The sequence below is a fragment of the Penicillium riverlandense genome (genome assembly GCF_028828495.1).
Source record: "Penicillium riverlandense strain IBT 135883 chromosome Unknown utg000002l_segment0_segment0, whole genome shotgun sequence".
NCBI lineage: Eukaryota > Fungi > Ascomycota > Eurotiomycetes > Eurotiales > Aspergillaceae > Penicillium > Penicillium riverlandense.
The window spans coordinates 921006-937816 of record NW_026643195.1 but is presented as its reverse complement, the minus strand read 5'-3'; the positions used below and the strand labels follow the sequence as shown (position 1 = coordinate 937816).

The 16811-nt window shown below is 48.8% G+C and overlaps 7 protein-coding genes across 7 annotated transcripts; 3 read left to right on the top strand and 4 right to left on the bottom strand.

The window, feature by feature from the left end:
* Positions 1-164: 164 nt before the first annotated feature.
* On the bottom strand, positions 165-1524 carry N7474_002666 (uncharacterized protein; the record flags this gene model as incomplete). The annotated part of the gene is made up of 4 exons (XM_057194081.1): positions 165-777; positions 833-966; positions 1065-1344; positions 1397-1524. The coding sequence occupies 4 exons, from the start codon at positions 1522-1524 to the stop codon at positions 165-167; spliced, it is 1155 nt and encodes a 384-aa protein (XP_057055436.1).
* Positions 1525-1751: 227 nt separating this feature from the next.
* N7474_002665 (DUF3844 domain-containing protein) lies at positions 1752-3153 on the top strand (the record flags this gene model as incomplete). Its single annotated transcript, XM_057194080.1, has 3 exons — positions 1752-2061; positions 2114-2280; positions 2347-3153. The coding sequence occupies 3 exons, from the start codon at positions 1752-1754 to the stop codon at positions 3151-3153; spliced, it is 1284 nt and encodes a 427-aa protein (XP_057055435.1).
* A 380-nt stretch (positions 3154-3533) lies between these two features.
* Positions 3534-4943, bottom strand: N7474_002664 (E3 ubiquitin-protein ligase RNF103; the record flags this gene model as incomplete). The annotated part of the gene is made up of 2 exons (XM_057194079.1): positions 3534-4701; positions 4807-4943. The coding sequence occupies 2 exons, from the start codon at positions 4941-4943 to the stop codon at positions 3534-3536; spliced, it is 1305 nt and encodes a 434-aa protein (XP_057055434.1).
* A 493-nt stretch (positions 4944-5436) lies between these two features.
* cyp3 (putative peptidyl-prolyl cis-trans isomerase) lies at positions 5437-6069 on the top strand (the record flags this gene model as incomplete). The annotated part of the gene is made up of 3 exons (XM_057194078.1): positions 5437-5482; positions 5541-5824; positions 5878-6069. The coding sequence occupies 3 exons, from the start codon at positions 5437-5439 to the stop codon at positions 6067-6069; spliced, it is 522 nt and encodes a 173-aa protein (XP_057055433.1).
* A 172-nt stretch (positions 6070-6241) lies between these two features.
* Positions 6242-9433, bottom strand: N7474_002662 (alanine--tRNA ligase; the record flags this gene model as incomplete). Its single annotated transcript, XM_057194077.1, has 6 exons — positions 6242-6415; positions 6474-8882; positions 8947-8982; positions 9037-9063; positions 9119-9264; positions 9346-9433. 6 exons carry the CDS (start codon positions 9431-9433, stop codon positions 6242-6244), a joined length of 2880 nt encoding a protein of 959 aa, XP_057055432.1.
* A 196-nt stretch (positions 9434-9629) lies between these two features.
* N7474_002661 (uncharacterized protein) lies at positions 9630-10191 on the top strand (the record flags this gene model as incomplete). The annotated part of the gene is made up of 2 exons (XM_057194076.1): positions 9630-9726; positions 9764-10191. The coding sequence occupies 2 exons, from the start codon at positions 9630-9632 to the stop codon at positions 10189-10191; spliced, it is 525 nt and encodes a 174-aa protein (XP_057055431.1).
* Positions 10192-10564: 373 nt separating this feature from the next.
* N7474_002660 (uncharacterized protein) lies at positions 10565-12501 on the bottom strand (the record flags this gene model as incomplete). Its single annotated transcript, XM_057194075.1, has 6 exons — positions 10565-10864; positions 10983-11331; positions 11392-11678; positions 11822-12014; positions 12073-12196; positions 12336-12501. The coding sequence occupies 6 exons, from the start codon at positions 12499-12501 to the stop codon at positions 10565-10567; spliced, it is 1419 nt and encodes a 472-aa protein (XP_057055430.1).
* Between the last annotated feature and the right edge of the window lie 4310 nt (positions 12502-16811).

Here is a 16811-nt window from a genome sequence, read left to right as displayed (position 1 = left end):
GTATTGGTTATGTATGTAGGGACAAGGAGGAAGAAGAGGAAGGAAGAGGAAGAGGAAGATGAAGCCAGGGTGGGGACTGGCGTCATCACCCCACGATCTAGTTAAACTACCGCAACTATGTACATTATTGATTATCATGGTCATCATTATTATTATTGTCTCAATCACCCCAGCGCCCGTTGTCGCCGGAAGTTCAAGTCCTTCAGCAACAGGTCCACCGTTCGCCATTGTCCGGTCGCTGGATCATACTCGCCCCTCACTTCGAATCGGCAGAAGCCATTCGGGCCCTTCAGGCCCACCGGCCCGGAGATAAAGAAGGTGCCTCGGCGAGGAGTCCGTGGAGTTCGGCTCCGGTAATCGCTCAAGCGCAACTTGAAAGCCATCGACGCCAGGTACAGATCGGATCCGGGGCCGAGATTCGGCAGGGGGAGCCGTTGTAGCGAGGAGAGGATCGAGGATGGGTGAGAGATGGAGCTAGGTGCGGGGTTTTCCTGCAGACCGTCCGGCATTGGCAAACCGGGAGATTCGCGCTGTTGAACCGCATCCAGGTTTTCACCGTTTGGAGAAAGGCGACCCTCCGAGAGACCCTCCACAACATCCAGCGCCTGTCCTTCGGGATCCGTAAAGCGGGCCCATTGCCTTTTCAAGACCAACATATATGCATCCTTAATCGCGAGAGCCACGTGGACCGGTTTCATGTAACTCTGCAATCGGTCACCCACTTCGGGATCCAGAGGTTTGGAAACCCAAGATAGACCGTCATCGGAGTACTCGATCCTGTGTTGGGTGTCAGCAAGTGTTACATCGGCCACAAGCAGCTACATGCACTTACCCTGACCGCATGTAGTACGGTGGAGCGCGGGACGGGAACTGATGGACGAGCCAAAATCCGGTGATCGAGATGGGCCCCCCGAGGATTTGCGAAATTCGACCGGAGACAGAATCCTGTACGATCGTAGCCAGTTCCTCTATTGTGACCGTCAGAAAAATGGGGAGCCAGAAAGGACGAGGGTCTTCTCACTTCGCAAGTTTTGAAGTTTTTGGCGGTCCGTGGAAATCTTGACAAACTGTTGCCATTCCGGGTCCGCTGCTGTGTACCGCTCGCCCTCTTGTAGCCAGGACCAGCCCAACGGGATGAACAGAGGACTCTCTGCTTCCACCTCTTCGACATCGCCTCCACCAGATTCATTGCCGCCGTGGAGGTTTCGGCGCGCAGCCGCCTGGCTGGGGCTGGGTTCCTGAGCCAAGTCTGCGTCATCCGGGTCGTCGTCGAATCGGACCAGCACGAAGGTAGTCCAGAGATGAAACGCTGTGCCGTAGAGCAAGGCCTTTGTGACGAACGACCTGAGTTGCATGAGCATGATGGCTCCAGGAGGGAGGAGGTTGAAATACACACCTGATCCAGGGCCGCCTGAACCTTACATGGCGAACATTTGGAGGCTCTGAATAATGAGAGTATGGAGCGCGACGGAAGACAGAGGAAGCGGCGCGCGCAGGTCGGAGGAGACGCCTGAGCGGGAGCATTGAAAAGAAGAGTAAAAGAGGCAGCAAAGAACGAAAGAAAAGAAAGAAAAGAAAGAAAGCCAGAGGGGAGGAAGACCGGAACCGTGGACGGCCAGGCTAGTCCACGCAGGATGAGTCCCGGGGCCACGTGACCTTATCACCCCATGACCTGCTGTCCCTTCCAACTTGAGTTCGTTCCCTAGGAAATTAATTCTCTCTGCATCCCGACTTCCCATTCCTCCCCAAATATGCGCTGGTCCTCCCGGCTCCTGGCCCTGGCTGTCACAGGTGCACTAGGGGCAAGCGCCTTTGATGCTTCCCTCTTCACCTTTCACCTTCAGGATGGACAAGACTCCGTCTCGGAAGATGTCGCGCAGCTGATTGTGGAGCTCCGGACCAAGTCCTCTCTCGCAGCCGTGCTGGGCAAGATGGACACAGAGACCGCGGATCAGTTAAATCAGTTTGTCCGGTCCGATAACACGCTATTTGGAGGCGCCGATGGCCATGACTCCCCCAAAAGAAGCTTGGTGTTGCTCGAGGGGGTCGATGGGCAAGTGGGTATGTTGTTTGGTCCCTAAGAATCGTGGGCGACGACTGATTATCCGAACAGGTTCGGCGATCCAAAAGAGCCAACCAAGTTATATCCACATCCCTCGTGCTTCCTCCGATTTCATGGACAGCGATTCTCTGGACTCATTCCTCGGAAGTGACGGGACAGGAATCAATGGCAAACATTGCACCTACCACAGTACGCCCGGTCTGCCAATGACCTCTGAGGTAACTACTCTCTGCTGCCAATTCAAGATTCGAATGGCCCCGTGTTAATGAGCACGTCGCATCTAGAATGCCAAAAAATGCGTATCCGAAGACCCTATTCTCTCCTCCGGGGGTAACTTACTCGACCACGACTTTCTCGGCCTCATTGATTCGGTGGAAACCTGGACCCCTGACGGGCCCGGACTGTCGGCTTCGAGAATACTATTGAAGGTAATGGAAAGCCCCAATGAGTTCAACGGATGGACACTAATCAAACACTTCTCTCAGCCCCAGAGTTCTTCGGGTGATTCTGAGCGCGTCGCCAACTCGCTGGAGTCCTTCTTCCACACTCTAGCCAAATTATCTTCTTCAGGCAAACAGGAGATCACTGCCCTGATTCTACCGCGCCGCAATGACTCAGAACACAAGCTGGCCCGCCGAGGTACTTCCGGCATGCTATCTCGAGCCCCGAACCCGAACCAACTGAGAGCCCTCAAAAGGTCGGCCCAAGACATGTCGGTGCCGTCCACACTCACCCCCGTGTGCTATGCCTCCAACTCGACCTGTGTCGAAGCAACGGATAATTGCTCGGGTCACGGCTTCTGCTATAAAAAATCTGGATCAGGCAATTCAGGAGCCGAGGACAGCTGCTTTGCCTGCCAATGCAAACCAACAGTCGTGGAGAAAGACGATGGCACAACCGAGACCATCCAATGGGGTGGGTCAGCTTGTCAGAAGAGGGATATTAGCTCGCCCTTCTTCCTGGTCGCTGGGGTCAGTATTTTGGTTGTGGCAATGGTCAGCGGCGCGATCGGGATGTTGTTCAGCGTGGGCCAGCAGGAGCTGCCGAGCGTGATCGGGGCAGGTGTGGGCGGCACCAAGGCCCCAATGTGAAGATCTGAAGGCAGAGCGGGAGGGGAATGTCATACATATTATCTACTTTCATATAACCACTTAGGCTCACGGGTCAGTTCGTCACTAGTGCGCTTTATCCATTGGTAGATAAAATTGTAATGTAAATGCTCCCACTGCATGTCATCAAAGCCGCCCCAAGATGATGCCCATCGTTTTTTAAACCTCCTGCCATAGCAAGGGTTAGAGCAAGCCCCGAAGGCTACCCTGGGAAACTAGATCGCATGGATGCCAGAGTTCCCGGCAGAAGATCAAAGAATAAATTACACATATCAAGTCATCAACAATAAGAAGCAGGCGTCTCAGTCAACATTCCAGATGTTGATTCAGCAGGCAGAGAAGGATTCGTGAGCGACCCATTATTAGTCCGGACCAGCTTCCAGTTCGCGAGGCGTCCGGCGCTCAGATCGTGAAGGGTCAGCAGGCGGCAACCCCGTATCAGGCGGCGGAGGTTGCTCTCGACCGGTGCGATTGAGAAGCCCCCGAAGGCGACTTGGGACTAGGCGGGGCCAGGTATGCTGTTCAGTGCTCCCCGGCTCATCCACCCTGCGAAGTTCGTGAGGCGTTTGTTGCGAATGCCCATCCGGCGGAGCAGATCGGTCCCTCCTTCGGTGGGACGGTGGGAATATTCGCCCCGGTAATAATTGCTCTCGGAACGGATTCGCTCGATGCCCGGTCCGAGCAGTTGGAGATGGCCTCGTAATAGTATCCAGGTTAGCCACAACAAGACGACGACCTTGCCGGTCTCCTGTTGGCTGATTTTCCGTGCCTGGCGCACGGGGTTTCGGTGTGTAGTAATCCGCCTTACACAGAGGACAACAAGCTCTCCGGCTCGTCAGCCAGGGATCGACACAGGAGGCATGGAAAGCGTGCCCACAGGTCAGGCCTCTTATATCGTCATCATCATCAATCAGGTCCAGACAGATGGCACAAGAGTCCCCTGGATTTGGCAAGAGTTCAGCAGGAAGTGCATTGCGGATCTGGTCGCCATCATCATCTTCTTCATCTGGCTCAACGGTCTCCGAGGCCAAAGTGTGCTGCCATTTAAATTCCTGCGGGGAATTGCTTGCACCTATGCTGTGTTGCTCGGAAGGAAGACCAGCCACAGTGCGCGCTTTTTCGTCTGTCGGCTGTATCGAATTTTCGGCGTGTTGGTCTTGCGAGGCTTGTGAGGCGCTCGATTCCATCCGGTCATTGGCGCTCTCGGATGGCGATACTGCGGCTGTCACGAAACCCCCCGGTGCAGAGACCACACCCGAGTCGTCTTTCAGACTATGGGGCCTGCTATTCGGGGCCGTGATCCCTCCTTCTGTTGGTAGGCCTTGGTTTGCGCGAGAAGACCTCCATACTTTGTATTTGACAAGCGGGAAACGCTCATTGACTTCGTCCATCGTCATCAGCTTCTTTTCCCTCCGTCGTCGATGGGTTCGCGGCATGGCCACCAAGTCAATGGGCTCTCCAGTGTCTTCTCCTCGAAGTTGGCGATTTCGCTGGTTGTAACGAAAACAGTATTTTACTCCCACGATAATCCTGCATGGATATTCATCAGACGCATAATCTTATCCAAACGCCGACCGCTCCGAGGAGGGTTTGATGCCCTCCCGGACGTTCCAGGCGTCGAACGACTGGACTTACCATAAATTGGTGAACACCACCCCAAAGCCGAGAGCGACGAAGAAAAGTAGAGGTGAGCTGGTTGCGTTGCCCGAGTTATTTCCACCACTACTAGTCGTGGTAGCAGCGGCAGCAGCCGTAGTCGTGGTGGATGCCATGTTGGGGTGTAATCAAGAAAGGAGAATGGGTGGGGGGAAAGGAGGTGATGGTTGTCAAGATGGTTGAAAACTTCCCGGCAGTTAATGAGCTCTAACGTCTCATCCTCCGTTGAGCATATGCATGCCTTCGCGCTTCAGGAGACGAGATGCAGCGGAGGCTGGCTGACAGAGGGGGGAATGGAGGGAACACGCAGTCTGCCAACACGGAATCCCAGAGGCAGGCAGGAATCAAACCTGGATGAGGATGGCCGAGACCGAGGACGGCCTGGCATTCAAGGATGTTGTGTTGGTTGAGAAAGAATAATACTAAGACGTCGAGTCGTCAGAGGAAGGGAAATCCCAAGTGGAGACGGGAATGGAAGGTAACTTCTTAGGTAAGCCGCATCTGGGGTGGCGGTCACGGGACAGACGGACTGATTGGACCCAGAAAAAGAAGGCAAATCACCAACCCACCAGTCACGCATCGAGCATATCTACATATCATATTCTACACATGGCGGACGCCAACCCCGTCGTCTTCTTCGACATTACTCTGGGGGGTGAGTTATCTATAACCGCTGTCCCTCTCCGAGTCCCAACCCAACTAAATCGTCCTAGGCGAGTCGCTCGGTCGAGTCAAGATGGAGCTCTTTGCCAATGTCACCCCGCGGACGGCGGAGAACTTTCGCCAATTCTGCACCGGGGAGAGTAAGAACCCCCAGGGACGGCCGCAGGGCTACAAAGGGAGCAAGTTCCACCGTGTGATCAAGGATTTCATGATTCAAGGCGGCGATTTTGTCAACGGAGATGGATCGGGAAGCTGTACCATCTACGGAACCCCCAAGTTCGCCGATGAGAACTTCTCGCTGAAGCATGATCGGGCCGGGCTCTTGAGCATGGCAGTAAGTCCTTTTTTTTCCATTCCATGTTCGACACGGGAGACTGAGTCGCTTAGAACTCGGGCCCGAACACCAACGGCTGCCAGTTCTTTATCACCACCACTCCAACCCCATTCCTGAACAACAAACATGTGGTTTTTGGCCAGGTCATTGACGGCATGGATGTTGTTCACATGATTGAGCGGACACGGACGACGAAAGACCGACCGAATCAGGATGTCACGATTGTCCAGTGCGGAGAGATGTAATAATGGTGGTTTTGCTACAACAAACTTAAATCGGTGGCTATGGCGCAAAGAACACGACCTCAATTCATTCTTTTCTCTTCTTCATGTCAAAATCGATATAACATAATGTTGGCGATAAACATTTACCCGGAACCACGACGCTCTCTCCAAGAGTGTCCCACCTCCGAGTAGACTAGAGCTTGAATTTGCTCAGGTAATCCGAAGCCAGCGAAATGGCTTCATCAACCTTGTCCGGATTGGTTCCGTTGCCAATGGACGTTGGCCCTTTGCCTCCCGCCTTGCCTCCAACCGCACTGGAGACAGCAGCGGCCCAATCGCTCGCCGACGCGCCTTGGTCACTCAACTCCTGCAGCGAAGGTTAACATCAGTCGCTAAAATTAATAGAAGAGTGGGTATAATCTAACCTTGGAAACGTAGCATCCGTGCGCAACCCGACCTTGCTCCGTGTCTGCGGCCAGCAGATACACAGTCTTGTTCTGCAATTTGGATTTGACGTGATTGAGAGACTCACTGACAGCCTTGGCATTGGCCGAGATGGGAAGCCGAGCTACCAACCAAGACTTGTCTTGGTTATCGGGCGACTGGAAGTAAGAGGTGATGGTTTCCAGCGCCTTCTTGGACTCCAACTTTTGTTGCGCTTTCTGTCCATCGAGGATCTTCTTGTTGATCGCGAGGAAGCGTTCCCGGAGCCTTGCCTTCTGGATTGCAGAGATGGTGAGTTGGTTCAGATCCACCTGTATCTGCTTGGCGTCCTGCTCTTTCTCGGGTCCGAGGGGTAGGCCATCCAGTCGGTCAATGCGCTTCCCAAACTCCTCCGCGACCCGCTGCACCTCGTGGGCCTCCTCGCCCGTGACGGCGATGATTCGGCGAATACCCTTGGCGATGCCGCTTTCTTCCAAGATAATCAAATCCTTGATATCACCTGTCTTCTGTACATGCGTTCCACCACATAATTCAATGCTGACCTCTCTCCACCGAGGGTCCTGGACATTCTTCAGGATTTCTTCCAGTTCGACCCCAACGGAGACAACGCGGACAGGATCTGGGTAAGTCTCGCCGAAAACAGCTCTGAGTCCGCAAATTTGCTGGGCGGTTGCCAGAGGAACCTCTTGGGCGTAGACCGCGCAGTTCTGCCGGATATACTCGGTCGACTTGGCTTCGATCTTTTCTAACTCCGCATCTGAAACGGCGGACTTGTGAGAGAAGTCAAATCGGAGCTTCTCGGCCGCCACGAGGGAGCCTTTCTGGTCCACGCCATCTCCCAGAACCTCTCGAAGGGCAAAATTTAGAATGTGGGTGCCAGTATGGTTGTTGCGGATGGGCCAGCGGCGAAGTTCGTCGTATTCACAGATGACAGTATCGCCCACGGAAAATGACCCGTACTTCATGAAGCCGGTGTGGAGCACGTAGCCTGCGTAGACTTGAACATCACCAACCTCCAGCTCCGTCTGTCCATCGATGACAATCCGGCCGGTGTCGTTTTCCTGACCACCTTGTTCGGCGTAGAAGTTTGTACGATCCAGAATTAGGCCAATCTGCTCTCCATCAGGGATACTGTCGGTGCCACTGCAGAATGTTTTTCCATGGTAAATCGCCTTGATGGAAGCAGTGATGTTGCCCTTGGCAAATTTAGCGGAGTCATCCGTTTTTGGGACGTCATTCATCTTCTCTAGTTTCCCCAGGTCATGGACATCGAGTTTCACTGTTTGTGTGGCAGCCTTCTTCTGGCCCTTGCTGGCTTCCTTGGCGCGCAGTCTTGCTTCCTCAAACTGGGTGTCATCAATCCGAAGGTTGCGTTCCTCGGCCATAATGCGGGTCAGGTCGACTGGGAAGCCAAAGGTATCATACAGCCGCCAGACATCGGCTCCATGTAGTTGATCAGATCCCTTGACCTTGGCTTGCTGAGCGTACTGCTCAAACTGCCGCTCGCCCCGATCCAGGGTCTTGGCGAATGACAACTCTTCCTCGTCCAAAATCTCCATGACATCTTGCTGCTTTCGTTGGAGCTCGGGGAACATGCCCCCCAGTTGATCCACCACCGTCGGTACGAGTCTCGAGAAGAAATTTCCGATCTCCACCTGGAAGTATTTCCGAGCATACCGCGCGCCTCTGCGTAGCACCCGGCGAATCACATATCCGCGACCCTCATTGTTGGGGATCACCCCATCTGAGATGGCAAACATGAGGGTCCGAACATGGTCCGCAACGACCCGGTACGCTGTGTCAATCCCGTCAGGGTCCTCCGCACCGAATTTGCCCTGGTACTCGCGAGCTCCAGTCACTTGTCGAATGGCCTCGAAAATCGGGGTGAAGACATCCGTATCGTAATTCGACGATTTATCTTGCAGGATGGACACCAGGCGTTCGAATCCCAGCCCTGTGTCGATGTGTTTGTTCGGGAGGGGTTGCAGGGAGCGATCCGGCTCGCGGTTGTACTGGATAAACACGTTGTTCCAGATTTCGAGAACATTAGGGTCGTCTTGGTTGACCAGGTGCGCTGCATTGCGCCCGCCGATCCGATCATAGTGCAACTCGCTGCAAGGTCCACAGGGGCCTTGGTCACCCATCTCCCAGAAGTTGTCCTTCATGTTCCCGGGGAGGATGTGAGATTCTGGGACCCCCACGGACTTCCACAGCTCTTTGGCCTCTAGGTCGGGCTCCAGACCACCCGCTTCATCGCCCTCGAAATAGGTAACGTAAAGACGGTCCGGATCGAGTCCGTATACCTTGGTCAAGAGGGTCCAGGAGTAGGAGATTGCTTCTTTCTTGAAGTAGTCGCCGAAGCTCCAGTTACCGAGCATCTCGAAGAAGGTCTGGGCGTTTGACAGCGGTCAGTATCTCACTCAGACTGGGCAAATGTCTCACGGGAACGCTCACATGGTGATAACTGTCCTTTCCAACATCATCCAAATCCTAGGCTGGTCAGCATCCTACCTCCCCCTGTGGAACGCCATCGGTCACACTCACATTATGCTTTCCGCCCGCACGTAGACACTAGAACGATGATTAACCTCGGCCGGGCCTACGGCTGGGGATGAATGAATCCTACCTTTTGCGAGTTCACGGCGCGTTTCAACTTGGCAAAATCGGACTGTGGGTCGACGGTGCCCAGGAAGATAGATTTGAACTGGTTCATGCCCGCATTGGTGAAGAGCAGCGTCGGGTCTGACAGGGGCACGACAGGGGAGGAGGCAACTGAGCAGCAGCGGGTCAGTCAGGGCAACGGAAAGGCAAGAGCCCAAAAAAAAATTCTCGGGTGGCGGGGTAGCAACACACCAAAGGAGTGACCATTTTGCTGGAAATAGTCCAGGAAGGTATCGCGCACTCGCTGGGCCGTCCAGTGGGGACCATCGTTGGAGGCCATCTTGGGGGGGGTGGGAGTGGTGGCAGTGGTGGTGGTGGTGGTGGTGCAGAAGGAAGAGGAAGAGGAAGGAAAGGTGTGGCAGTCCAGATGAGTCAACTTCCTCCTCCGTCCGCGCATCGAGCCACCCCACGCGACCAACGAAGACGACGACGACGACGACAATTCGCGATCGGGCCAACCCGAAGAGACGGGTTGGATGGCGAAAGATGGGGTACCGAAGAAACGCCCGGCCGAGGGTGATCCCGATGGCGCGCAGCCCTTAGCCAAGAGACTCGGTCGCATGCACCTGCTGGGTAGGATGATGATGATGCGCCCTGGCCCACGTCGCAGACGAGGTTGACACATTCTTCTTCTTCCTGGCAGATCCCTCCCCTGCGCCCGGTGACCACGATCCGATGCTCCTGGACGACACCAAGACGACCACGTACATTTACGACCTCGATCGCGAGCTGGCCGAAGATAACACCACCGAAGGGGACGCGCTAATCTTTCTCCCGGGCATCGCCCAGATGATGTCGATCCCGAAATCGGCGAGTTCGGCGGGCAAAGAACTGGTTCTATACCAGGATGCTTCGTCGTTGACGGTGCCGAGGGAGTCCGACTGGACAAGGAGAGCGATTGAGGATTTCAGAGCGCGGGCCAGGTCTGAGAGACGGAGTTCCACTTCGGCCACTTCGGCGAGCAAGCAGAGCAAGCAGAGCAGGGAGACTAACACCGATGACCTTGACGACGATCCCATGGATATTGACAAATCTTAGTTCTATCCATTTTTTCATTTTTTCATTTTTTTCTTTTTCTTTTTCTTTTTTCTCTCTCCCCCCCCCGGGCGGGTTCTTCCCGGTGGCAGTGAATATATATCGGTGCAACGCTCGGGCTACGGTGAACGGTTGAGCTCGCACTTGCTATAGAACCCCGTCATCGCGTCGCTCCCATGTCGGAAATAGCGCCAATACATCAACTAATTCAATTAGATATTATTAAACTACTAGCTCACGCATCGAGGTAAACCGAATCCGGTTCGAGATCGAGACAAAATCACCTGATCCACCTTGCCCTGTCAGCGCGAGCATGAGCCCTCCACCAAGCAGGACATCTGAAACAACTAGCGGTAAGACCAGGGTGCCGCCGTTGTTATCCTGAATGTACTCTGTCAGCCGCAAGCTGGCGGCCGGGCTTCAATAGTAGCAGAATTGCCGGTAGCTGAGCGGCCGCGAATCCGATCATGACCTTCAGCTGCGTACTATAGCTAGAGGCGAAGACATTCTTCACGTCCTCCTGTAGATCCGGAGATAGATATCCAATCGACCTCACATTCTCAAGGAAAAGATGCAGTTCATGCGAGGACAGAATACCTTGCAAACGATGCGCCAGATTGCCATTGAGGATATTAGATGCGATAGCGAGGCTGATAGCACCACCTAGGAATCGGAACTGGATCACAGCGCCAGTGGCAATCGCTATATTGAGAGAAAAAAATAGCAAGTCAATATGTAAGCTAGCATCGGCGAGTTGCTCAGCGGGAGGGCCTACCGATGTCTCTGTCCTCGACTATGTATGGTATTGAGAGCATCAAGATACCCATCGTCAGCCCTATTCCTGCACCAGCAATAATCTCATAGACAATATCTGTCACTTGAAAGCCCTCCGAAGTGGCAACAGTTGAAAGAAGTCCCACACCGACGGTGTGGATTGCGCAGCCGACGAGTAGAGAGTAGACGAATGGGATGCGTCCTCTGGAGCTAGCGATATTGGCAAGGGCCGCGGCAACAGCTGCAACAGCCGAGTATCCAATCAAGTAGATACCAGAATCAAGAGGCGACTTGCCTAGCAGGATTTGAGCTTGCTGTGGAACATAGACTAGGACGACGTTGAACGGTGCACCGGTGACAAAAGCGGAACTTGGGAAATTGTCTGTCAGAGTGGATCGCTCCATCAAAGTAAGCGTGGATTTGGCTCACATGAGGATACCCAGCCATGGACGATCAAAAAGCCATCGCATAGGAAATATGGGGTCTTTCCCCGGCGTGCCCGAGATGTGCCATTCCCAGGCAAAGAAAGCAAGCCAGGAAACGCTCGATAGCACAAGGAGTGCAATCGCCTCCATCGAAGACCATGAAAACGCCAATTCTGTTTCATTCAAGACGGCGACTATCAAAAACGAGCCAGTCATCATCAGAAGCGATCCCACGAGATCAAGATTAGCAAATGAGCGATATGACGCTCGCGTTCTGAATGAGGGAGTGTGCTGGTCAAGACCAAAGTTATTAGGCATCGCGATAACAATAACAATGATCGCAATAGCGCACAGCGGAGCGCTGAAAACAATGATTAGTTGACGCAATTCAATATACGGAGCCAATAGACCCTCACATACTTGATGAGAAAAACCCATCTCCAGGCCGAGTGTTGTGCAAAGGCACCTCCGATTATTGGGCCTGTCAAAGATGCAAGGGCAAGGCAGAATGACATGAGACCGCTGTAGGTAGGAAGCTTCGTTTTAGGGGCTATCTCGTAGGTGCATAGGATTGCCAGTGCGTATGAACCAGCGCCCCCTATTCCTTGTAATGCTCGTAGTATTATTCTGCGCCAACAGGGTTAGTTGTTGAACGTTGGCCAGTATAGCCTTCCATAGACCTCACAGTTGATTGACTGTCCGGGCGCACCCACATCCAAGAGAGAACGCGAACAGAATCACAAGTGCGGCAATTGTGGCATGTTTCCTCCCAACTATATCGCTGACCTTGGTCCATATTGCCATGGAACCTAGAAAAGGGTTAAGATCAGTTATAAAGGACGAAGATAGTGAGTGGCAAGGCGTGTCGAAATAGATAGAACTAATTCTTTGCAAGGGCACGAGGCAAAGGGAACAATTACAATCAGTTGCATTATGGGTCGGTCATACCTGTGTAAGTGGCCAAATATCCAGTGACAATCCAGCTTCTCTTCTCGAACCCTTCCAGGCTATCTGTGATACTCGTGAGAGACGAGCTTACAATAGTAACATCCAAATTGGAGAGAAAAAAACCAATCAGGAGCCTATTGCCAAATAATTGGTAAGTCTTTGCCATCCAGCAGCCCTCGGGCACTTAGCTGGAAATTTACCCTATCGTGGTAAGGATGAGTCTCCATCCTGTAGGGTAAACAATTTCACTTCCGGGAGACGGCGCTCTTCGTGCCGAGCCCTTTTCTCCCAGGTTCCTCCTTGAGAGTTCGTTTGATCCTTTCCTCGAAACCGGCTCTGTGAACTTTATGTGACTAGACATGACTGTCAGGACTCTCAACGATGCTAGGTGCTTCGAAGCGTAGGAGCCACCGCTGCATGCAAGAAATTTTTTGAACAGGGCCAAGCTCTAAATATATTCCAGGGGTTCAAGGGGAACGCAGGAGACGCATGATGACAAGAATGTGGAACAATAATGGGATAAGACGGGTGATCTTCACCATCATTGAAGCTAGCGCTTGAATCGAGTGGCTTGGCGTCAATTTGCCTAGGAGGCTGGAGATCTTTCTGGGACTGGTGCGATTGAAATCACGATTTGGTTCCTCTTGGCCCAATTCTGTACATCTTGTTGAAATTGGCCCCTGTCCTTGCACGAAGACTCGGTCTGACAAAAGAGGTAAGGGGTTCGATTTTAGTGGAGCCGGCCTTAGCATAAATACCACTGGCGTTGGATCCACGCTTTCATTCTCGGGATTGTATGAGTCAGCTTCTTCTCACTCAGGGCTACCTGAGAGTATCAAACAGCATAATCTACAATACTAGTAACACCTCTAGGATCAAGGCGAGACTAGAAGGGACTGGTCGGGGCGAGCAAATGGGTGATATTTAGCTTGCTTGAGGTGCCACCGTGCCAGAGTTAACTACCGTCACCATACTACTACTAAGACCACTATGTACTAAGATCATAGGATAACATTCAAACATATTCCATAAGCAACCTTCTACTTTGAAACACTGCAGTAAATGCATTTTTTCTTGGTTCTTTGTGTTATCTCACCAACCAGAGATCCTAGGATCAACTAAATATATGTAGAATTGAAATTAGTTAACTATCTCTTAGCAATCTCGATTACTCTAGGTGCTATCATGATTTATTTGACACCCGGCACGACCTATTAGATAAACTAGACCAAATATTTACCGTATACCCATGCGTTTGCCTCTCCCTGCCTTGTATCTTGTTATTACGATACTATTAACTATACGTTAGCCTATGATGGGATTTAGTGGGATTTATTGGAGATTGAAAACTAAATACTAAATTATTCCGAGTATTCACCAAGATAACGGAGGTTAGCTATCAGCCATTACATAGATAGTAGATTAGTGACTTGAAGCTAGGTCTAGTTATTGTTAGGGTAGAAACCTATTAACTAGGCCAAAACGATAACGTAAAGCCCAAGCGACTCGCCCACCCCATACACCATAGTAACTTCGATGAATTTTATAATTCAGCTCAGCAACAATATGTTTATATATTATTTAATTGTCGCCTAGTGCTATCCAGGTCATATATAACCAGTTTATGGGGTTTAAAGGATCAAGAATATTCAGTGGTTGAGATACCTATATTTGGCGCCCTCAGATGTATTTTTTAGTAATGAAAAAATAATTATTTATTCTTGTTTAAATTAGTTCACAGTATCTCTTAGATATTATAGTAGTATCAAACCAATAATCAAACAAAATTAACACTTTGAAAGATTAATCGAGTTATAAAAATGTATGTTTTGGGGTGGACGGGTCGCTTGGGATTTTTACGTTTAAGGAATAGACCAAGAGTCTTAAGAATCCAAAATACTAAAATGGTTAGAATCTAACGTTATTATAAGATAGCTTGAAAGTACTACTCACTAGCGACCCAAATAAGATCTATAGTTCTATGCCTATCTTACTATACCAAAAACATATTATAGAGGAATAAGAAAGAGGCCTAGCTTTCTCTACTAAACTTAATTATAGCCCTTGGTATTATATATAAGAATATAACAGATCTACATATAGATTATAGTTTTATTTCTTCTAACCGAACGAATAGATATGTCATTGAATTTATAGGTTAACATAAATTGCAATAAAGGGCAAGGTAAAAGAAAAATCGTTCGTATAGGAAAATTAGTCAGGTCATCGGATAAGGGTTAGCTTTGGTTTTTGTCTAAAACTCTTGGAAAAAGTAAACATGTCCAGGTAGTACATACTAAATACGACCGCTAGAAGGGTCAGTCGTAGTACGTATAAAGTTTAGACTATAGTTAGAATTCGTAAAAGGAATAAATAGGGTAGGAAACTACGTGAATAGTCCGGACTGGTCCTGGCCCCTATACCACTACCAACTAATGAAGAGGCCTGAAACCGGAGTCATGCCAGAGTATAAGCGTATATATATTAACCTAAATATTATAAATAAATTACCTTTAGACCCAATAAAACCAATATTCTCTTGAGTAAATACTTGAATATTATACTATTAAGAAAGATAGTTCATAGGATCAAGATAATTAAAAATATTACACTCCCTTATAGTTTAATTTACTCTCTCTGTCTCTCTCTCAGAGTCAATAGCTGATAATATTTGATAAAAATATTTTAACCAGATAAATCTATATAATCCAAAGTCTAGCTGGTATACCTATTCTTTTTATACCCAAGAAAGATAATATATTATATCTCTATATAGACTACTATAGTATTTTTGTAAACTTAACGTATAAGACGTATACTACTATATTTAGATCTATAATGGAGATAAATAGATTATATTTTACACCTAATATAGCTAGTTAAAAGGATAAGATAGTATAGGCTCTACTATTAAAGTCTATATTTTACTAAGGGTATATTAAATTCCTTAGTTCTATTATTAGTCTATATAGTATTCTAATAGACTATTAATAAGTTAATACTATTATCTCATAAGAAATTCTAAAGAGCTACTATAACTCACGTGCATGGTTTAAACCAGGGACTTTAGACGCTTTTGGGCCCTGGGAGTCATTATCTCGGCTGCCAGGCAGGGCTGACAGCACTCCCGCATAGTGGCTGTATCTAAAGCAAGCTACATCGGGCGAATGAACTATTGATTGATTGTTAAGTTTTATTTTTCTATAGATAATTTACCGATAGATTTTCTCTTATTACATTACCACTTACATTCTTACTTAAGGGTGATAAACATAGAAAGAGGCTAAATATAGTAGAACTAAAAGAGTATGATATATTTTATAACCCTATTACTTACTACAACGCCTCTACTCAAATACTTTAATCCATAGTTGTAGATCTACTTGGAAACTAAGACATCTAACCTAACAATACTAGATATGCTATCTTAACCGAATAAGCTTAGCTATTACTATTCCTGTTACCCTTTAGGCCTATAAATTTATAAAAATCAATTATAGTACCTTAGACTAAGAACTTTTTATAATTGTCTATTCCTCTGAATATCAAAGATAGTACTTGAAAAGGAGCCTAATTTACTATTAATATACTAGTAGATTACTAATTTAGATCTTTTAAAAGCCAACTAACGCTTAATAGCTATTAGGCATATTAATTGTGCCTTTTAATTTGATTGTTAGGTATTAGAGTAGGAAAATTAACCTAACTAATAGCCTATCATAGAAGAGAGGTGTAAGTTAAGACGCTCTAAATAGAAGTATTAGGACTATTTTACTAGTAGATTACTACTATTTAAGTACTATATCTATTTGAAATTTCCTTTTTATAATTATTTTATAGTTATACGGCGAAGTCTTAAGAACCATGATGTAAAAGAAAGCTATTAAAGTAGGGTTAAAGCTAGATGAAGGTAGATAGTTAATTCTATTAGGTATATTAGGTATATGTTTCTATAACTATTTCTATATCCCTCTGGTAGAGAATGTATATCAAACCTTAATTAGTCTATATTATAATAACCCTCTTATAGGAACGTTAAAGTACTACTAATTCCATCCTAATTATACAATAAATCAAGTATAGATTTTATTATAAGATTACTAACAATTTATACGTAAAGACATCGGGCAAATAAACTCTACGAGTATTTAATAACTCTTGTTATAATAGTAATTGTATCAATATAATTTTGGTTACTGTTTGTTAATATATAAAATAATCCCTCTTCTTCCCTACTTTAAATATAGTTGTAACGTAGTCGGTAAGCGAGTCGCCCATGTAAGCCACCCGATCACCCAACGCGTCAGCTTCCTCATTTCAACTATCCACCATGCCCTCTATTCGCAGCCAAAATTCTCAAAATTCTGTCGATCAAGAGGGTAGAATCCAGCTTGCAATCAAAGCCTCCAGAATGGCGAAATTCCATCTATTCGCAAAGCTACATGCATATTTGACGTACCGTACACAACGCTCCGC